Consider the following 8,147-nt stretch of genomic DNA (forward strand, 5'->3'; position numbering starts at 1 on the left):
CCAGCAGGAGCTCTAGCTACTGTTTCTCCAACCCAGCCTACCACACACTGGGCCAGTGTAGCCTGTCCACTGTGAACAAAACCAAGGTACAGTAAATCTACTCACACACACACACACACATATGCACACTAACACACAAGTGTGCGCACACACACACACACACATGCACGCACGCACACACACACACACACACACACACACACACACACACACACACACACACACACACACACACACACACACACACACACACACACACACACAGACACACACAGACACACACATACATACACATACACACACACACACACACACACACACACACACACACACACACACACACACACACACACACACACACACACACACACACACACACACCACAACCCACATGCATTTAACTGTTTGTTGCTATACATGCAAATAGAGAGGCATGTTCTCGTGTCAGAAGGCTCTGCTTGTGCGTTCTCTATATATCGTATATTATTCTGTCCATTTGCAACAGGTGAGAACCAGAAGAGCAGAGAGAAGCAGTTTGGACTGGACAGCGTACTGCAACCTGAGTGAACTGGGTCAGTCTCTGATAGAGAAACAGACAGCGACACATACACAGACATATTCATACATAAAACATGCAGACATATATTTACATAAAACATATTTATACTATTTCATAAACATTTGCTTAACAGGTTTATGTTCACCAAAAGCTGTTCAGCGAGGAAGGTGCTTACCCACTGAATAATTAAACATAGTGAACCACAGACACACCACATATAGAATAGAATAGAATATACTTTTATTGTCCCGAAGGAAATTTGTCTTGGACTACATTGCTACATGCTGCTAACATAAAAGTAACAAACATACACATATGACATTCCTGCATACACATACACATACATGCACACATACCTACACATAACATGCAGAAAATAAATTAATAAGTAAAATAAGATAAAAAAACAGACAAACAGACAACCACCATGTTGGACCATCCTTAACCTTATTGCACAACACCTTTGGCCTTAGAAGCATTCAGAGTTGGGAAAAGTGAATTTTTAAAGCGGTTAAGCCTGCAGTGGGGCACTCTGTAGCGTTTGCCTGATGGTAAAAGTTTGTATTCAGAGTGGAGAACATGTGATTCATCAGACAAGATTCTCTGTGCGTGTCTGAGCACAGACTGCTCATAGATAGTCTGCAGGGGCAGCTTTTCTGACCTCCCCATCACTTTCATTGCTGTCTGTACCAGACGAGCAATTCTTGATTTTAAATGGACTGAGAGGTTACCATACCAAACAGTCATCCCATACCTAAGAATGCTTTCCAGAATGGACTGGTGAAATAAAAACATTACTTTATGATTGACCCCAATCACCCTGAGCCTGCGCAGGAAGTACAACCTTTGCTGCAGACGAGAACACCACACAGATGCACCACACGTTGCTTTGGACAGAGGTGTCTGCTAAGTAACATAACCGTAATCGTAACCGTAACTCCAGACGTACTGTAGTGCACCACACCGTGCAAACACAGAACTTTATTTAGTGAGTTCTTTTCGATACAGAGTTATTTTCGATACATACATGAGACATGAGAAATGTTGAAAATCTGTTGGGACTTGAAGTGTTTGTTGCTGATAACATCCACAGAGTTATAAACACTCATTCCTTTAGATTGAGACGTAATCATTTCCCACACACACTTACTTGTCGTAAGACTGTTTCAGTGAAGCTTACCATTAGTTGTGTCTGTCTCCCCTGTAGGAGTGTACTACGTGGACCGGCGGTACAGCTCTTTCTTTGTAGAACAGTACTACAGAGGTAGAGTACAGCTGTGCCCCTGACCTGCAGTAACCTTTCCAGCCCTCTTACCTGTGCAGTGTTACCCACCTCACTCTCCTGCAAGCCTAACCCTCACTAATGCGCTCACTAACAACCATGTGCTCTGCACCATAGTGAAAAAGTGTGTAAAAAGCTGACTTTTTTTTTTAAAACCAACAACATTGATCTTACTATATACTGGTGGTCCTGAAAATTATGTTTTATTCTACATTGACTCTTGGTTAGCTTTCATACGTCAATATGGTAGGTAGTGTATGATAGTAATCACTAGGTTAAAAACGATGAACTGCAAATGTGATTTCAGCTTCAATTCTGCCTAAGAGTGCTGTAAGTTATTCATAAAGACTAACAGTTCAAACAGCAGAGGATATTACTCAGCTTCGTCAGTGTTAAAGTAGTAAAGGTAACCAAAACAAAATATTCAGATATATTCATGGCCAATCAATTTTTTTACTCAGCATAACCATGTTATTCGAAAACATTTAGCATATATTACTAATTGAACAATCGTAAGTCTTTCTAACTCAAAATATATTATTTAAAGCGTACAAAGATATGTTTATTAATAATATATGTTATTAGATATTTGAAAGTCTACAATTCTCATGTGTGTGTGTGTGTGTGTGTGTGTGTGTGTGTGTGTGTGTGTGTGTGTGTGTGCACATGTTGCCCTAAAGACGGTTGAGCCTGGGAATGAGGAAATGTGTCTGTCCACTTTAATACTTGCAGGTTTTGTACTGCACCTTTATAAGCCCATTGCACTGAATCTTTGAAGAATTCAATTTGTTATTAATATAATATGATTAAAATGATATAATCGTATATCACTTCAGCAGGTAGACAGTGACTGTGCTCCAATTTGCATATTTCTGTACTTGCATTTCCACTTGAGCACTAACAGTAGGCATTGTAAGTACAGAAGTATGCAATTTGGAACACAGGCAGTATTAGATGGTACATGCTGAGTTGTAATGATCATGAAACATTTCGAGATATATTATCAATTAATATATGTTTGACAAGCCTTCGTTGTGCCTTAATCTGATCAAAATAATAGTTGATATAATATACAGCAGTTGCAGTAATAATATGTATTACCTCAATCAAGCAGATTATGTTTTTACCTATTTCTTCTTGTTTTGTTTGCTGGTTTGTTTGTTTTACCCTGAAACGCCTGGCATGATGTTCATGAAACTTGTAATGGTGAAGCGTGAGTCAAGAGCCCATTACATTTTGCCATGGCTCTGGCTCACTCAGTTTTACTTTACAAGTCAAGCACAAACAAGCAAAGAAAAATGTTCCACTGTATGTCTGTAAGATGTAAATCTTCTGCCCTGATGTTATGATGCTTATAAACTTATCAATTATGTGTGTGTGTCTCTCCACAGGTGTAGCCCCCTGTGTCATCCTGCCTGCTCCTTTGCACTTTGTGTGTGTGTGTGTGTGTGTGTGTGTGTGTGTGTGTGTGTGTGTGTGTGTGTGTGTGTGTGTGTGGTGTGTGTATCGACAGATCTCTTGCACTCTGGTTTTCCCTGCTCTCTCCTGCTTGTTGGTCTCTAAAGTTTTACTAACAGACTCAAATGTCATGTTTTTCCATCATGTGCTTGATGGAAGAAATCTGTACTCAGAACACGAGTATGGATATGTTGACTGTTTAATCTATCATGCAATATTTTTGTTTATTCATGTGTGTGTGTGTGTCTTTGTGTGTGTGCGTGCGTTTATGTGTGTGTGTATGTGTGTGCGGTGCGCGTGTGCCTGCGTGCGTGCCTGCTTGTGCGTGTTTGTGTAAGGAAAAGAGAGAGAGAGAGATTCAGAATTCTGAGCAGTCTATACATAAATCATAAAACAGTGATATTAGCAGAAAGGTGAATACCTATGGCTAATGCAGATAAAACATAGGATCTTGTTCTCGGCATCTAATTGTCTATTTCATTTTTTCTTCCGCAGACTATATGAAGAGCTCGGTGTCGAGCACGTGTTCCCTCAGCAGTGAGAGCCCATACGCCACCATCTCAGAGCCACCATGCAAACACTCAGAGAGCAGCTATGTGGAGATGAAGTCACCCGCTCATCACCAGCAGCCATGCTGTGCAAACATGGCCGCTGCTGCTGCCGCCGCCGCCGCTGCTGCTGCTGCTGCAGCAACCGTCACCACTAACAGAAACGTCTACGATGTCGGTCAGTTCAAATCAAGTACTGACAATGTTTGTTTTGTTTTGTTTTACCCCTTGTCCCCGGACAGCATGTAGGGACTTTCTCCTCCAACACTGAGATGTGCATTAGCTTGGATTATTTGTCCCCTGTGTGTCCAAATGTGCATCAATAACAATATCAAATGTGCTGTATTATACTATCTGCCACCCTTCAGCTCATTTGTCTTCTTTTCTCTTCTCTTTCTGCCAGAGCCCACTGTGAGCATCTTGTCCTCATCTGGAGGTATCAGCTCGGGAATCTTCCAGAATCCGTACGACCTCCCTCGGAACAGCCACATCCTGGGTCACTACGACCTGCTGCCCATGCGCTCCAGCCCCCCCGGCCCTGGTAGTCCTTCCAGCTCCCTGTTATAGAGAACAGCGGCATTTGAGTCACAAAGGGCTTTCCTGGGCCTCTTCAGGATCCAGAAAGGGGCAATGGTTTCCGGCCAGACTGGTTTTCCTTTTTGAGTTTTTTTCTTTCTTGAAACACGCTGAACCTTGAGGAGTAAATGCAAGACCCATTCTTTGAAGAAGAACATTCAGATCATTGTGAACAACTCTTTTATGACGGGAACAATGATGCTGGGTGTAACATCTGAATTCATCGATACCCAAGGGAATAACAGACTTGTATATTTTGTGAATTAATGAAGTTCAACAAGGAGCTGGTTTTGTACTAAATAATAAGTTGACATTTTTTGCAGTTGATATAAGTAAATATTACAAATGTGTAAAACATGGTGTCATGATGAGCTTCAGCGAAATATCCTAGAAACTCTCTGAATTAAAGAAAATGGGAATGTAACTCTACATTCCTGTGCCATATTTGGAAGTCAAGACACTTCTTACACCCTCCACTGTCTATACGATTGACATTTTGTAGGTTTAAATTAATTTGTCTGTTTACACTTTAAAGATCCCTTTGGATCCAGGACCTATTTTTCTTTGCTTGTTTGTCCTGCTTTTTATATTTATTCTTTAAAATTGCAAATTATTTGAAATGTCTGTCCAGTAACCAAAGTTTGTAATAGACAATTAGTAAGCATGTTGAATTATTTATGAATATTGTGGTTGTTAAGAAGTTTCATGTCTAGAGTACAACATGTCTCTCTCATCATAATGCCCCCTATTAGCCATATATGGTCAGCTGCTGTGATTTTCATGAACTATATGACAGCCAAAGTTATATTTTACTAGACACATCATCTTAGGGATATACAGCGGTCTTGACCTTCTCTGCCTTTTGGTTTTTGTAATCAAAGACAACCCCATCACAAGACGTCACATACCATGGCAAAAACTGAGGGGACTTTTTGTTTTACTTTTCAAACCTCTTTTTCTTGAAGAGTTGGTGCATGCTAGCCTGATCTGAGGATCAATACTGTGTATTCCCATCTGTAAAACACTGTGCAATACCTACCTGTGATGTGAACACAAAACATGTAAATTATTTACGCACTTGAAGTGGTGGACAATAATCTTTTACATAAGCTTGCCAAACATGTTCATAGTGGCATTTGACATCATGGACAATATATAGTGTGACGCAAGATATGAATAATAACTGACACACACAAAAGTTATGGTCTTTGAAGATTGTCCATGAAGGTTTGGTGTGTATTCATGAATCACGACAGCTGAATTGAATATCCCAGCTGAGCTCTAAAGCTTTGTCACCATGTGCATGGGCCAAACACGTTCCCATCTGGCTACCTTAGGAGGGGAAATGGGAAATGGGTGTTGAGATCTTATTTTCCAGGTCCCAATTATCTGCAAAAATTGGAAGTGACAAAACAAGCTTTTCATACAGTATAGCGGCATGTCAGTAGAAGAGCCAGGTGAATTTTCTTGCTTTGTCACTTTTCAGAACCAGAATAATGCTAAAAATGTGTTATACAGTAGTTGTATTCAATTACTCAAGTACGTAGTAGGCCACTCAAGTTTAGGCTACTCAAAAACCTGCAGACACCACATTGCTGAGATATCTACAGGGGTACATTAAGGTGGTCGCTGAGCTTTGCAGTGCACACTAAAAATCATTCCCTTGTTCCCATTCCCATTTTACAGTGCGGGATTCTCAAACCAGGCCACGCGTCCAGCCACCACAACTGGAACCACACTACATCCCTCCAGACATACAGTAGCCCAATAATATATGTCACCGTCTACAGTACCTGCACTGACCCAGATAGCACAAGGATGATGAATTAATATACATTTTTGATTACGTTGGTTGGTTTCCGTCAGACGGCCATGCCATTTACCATGCTTGTCTTAATTATAATTAGCACATTTGATCTCTGAAGGTTGATTGCCTTCACTCTCCTCTGTTACTTTACCTCTGTCTTTTCTTTCTCAGTCTGTGTTTGAGTTCTGTCAATCTCTCTGTTTGGGATACCTACAGTACATCTCGAGGCTTTACATAATTTATGTCTTCAGTCTAAGATTGACATGTATACACACCTGTCTCCCACTCTCTCTCTCTCTCTCTTTCTCTCTCTCACACACACAAACATACATAACACACACACACACACACACACACACACACACACACACACACACACACACACACACACACACACACACACACACACACACACACACACACACACACACACACACACACACACACGTACACTGAATCTTACATAGGTTAACGGTGTGTTTTTCCTCAGGCTGTGATTATAAATTTTATTGGCTAAGTGGCACCATCTGTAGGCTAACTGCTGCAATGGAATAGTTCCAGTTCCTGTATATATCCATTGCAACCGCTAAATAGTCCTGTCAGAAGTGAAACTATAAATGTTGAGTTAATATAAAATAAATTAATAATTGTACTTTAAATGCCATTTTTATCATTTTGATCTTCCCAGGTACTCAACATGACTTGGCCTACAAGTATACATAAAACCGATACTAGGGTGGGCACCTCTTCAAACTACAATATATATCTATATATATAATTTTGGTAGATTTGCTCTGCTGGTCTACTGTAGTAACCTTCATATACAAATACATGCACACACACACACACACACACACACACACACACACACCGTGCACACATGAGAACACGGTTTGACCTTTCTCATTCTTTCTTACTCTTTATACCCACAGTTTACAGTAACACCTCAGGTGTGTGTGTGTGTGTGTGTGTGTGTGTGTGTGAGAGAGAGAGAGAGAGAGAGAGAGAGAGAAAGGGAGAGAGTTTGGCCTCGTGAGTTCTCTGTTTTTCTTGATCGCATCAAAAAGACGTCAAGCTGGATGCTGTGAGCTTACTGAATACTGAACTTAAATCACGTTGCTCTGCCTTTGTTGTTCTTTCTGATCTGGTGATCTGGATCTGCTGCTATGAGAATATTGGTCAAAAGCCTATAAACACTGTATACACACCCTATCCAACTTTCTTTAATGTGTTCAGTCATATGCATGGAGTAAATATGCAGTGATATACATTAGTTGCCGGTTAAATTGCTGTATAGTAAGACATACATAGTTGTACTCTATGCTGTTTCTGTGGTCTTCACCTTTTCATCAACTTTGTGCTAAGAAACATTTCACCCTATACTCTAACACTGAAAATGTTGTCTGTCTTTAAGTCTTTTGTCTTTTGAAAGCCTTGACACTGACATCATGTGCTGCTATTTCTGTAATCATAGAGCACAGTCATAGCAAACTTCTGTGAGATTTTCCCCATTGTCAACTTCTGTCATTGTCTGCATTTCTTACATGTTTAATATATCAAATATACACTTGCTCCTTGCTAAGCACTTACAGGGTGTGGGAATGAAGAATTTCTTGATGTAATTTTGCTTTTCTATCGTATTATGTGCAAAGCCTCTTAGAAGCCAAGCTGTGGAGACTAACAAGGGGCTAGCCTTCGCACTGGTCTGTCTCTGCAGGGGTTGGACGCAGCATTACACAACCCCACAAAGAGGCCCTTTCAGCTCACAGCTTAGCGGTAGCTCCTTCTCTCTCAGTCACCAGACACCCATGACCGTGGACAAGGCCTCACTCTACTCTGCCTTGTGGAGATGTTTTATTGAAGTCCAATTATGCAATATTGACATGGTTTGACACTGGGGTGTGTGTGTGTGTGTGT

General features: G+C 40.7%; 1 protein-coding gene across 1 annotated transcript in view; it reads left to right on the plus strand.

Moving 5' to 3' along the window:
• Positions 1-5,494, plus strand: part of LOC134095599 (multiple epidermal growth factor-like domains protein 11) — an 89,168-nt gene extending 83,674 nt beyond the window's left edge. Inside the window, exons 21-22 of the mRNA XM_062549224.1 lie at positions 3,795-4,025; positions 4,251-5,494. Of these exons, the coding sequence (XP_062405208.1) occupies positions 3,795-4,025; positions 4,251-4,414 (395 nt within the window). The 3' untranslated portion in view covers positions 4,415-5,494. The remainder of the gene's footprint in view (positions 1-3,794; positions 4,026-4,250) is intronic.
• The last annotated feature ends 2,653 nt before the right edge of the window (positions 5,495-8,147 follow it).

The sequence above is a fragment of the Sardina pilchardus genome, chromosome 11 (assembly GCF_963854185.1).
Source record: "Sardina pilchardus chromosome 11, fSarPil1.1, whole genome shotgun sequence".
NCBI classification, from domain to species: Eukaryota; Metazoa; Chordata; class Actinopteri; order Clupeiformes; family Clupeidae; genus Sardina; species Sardina pilchardus.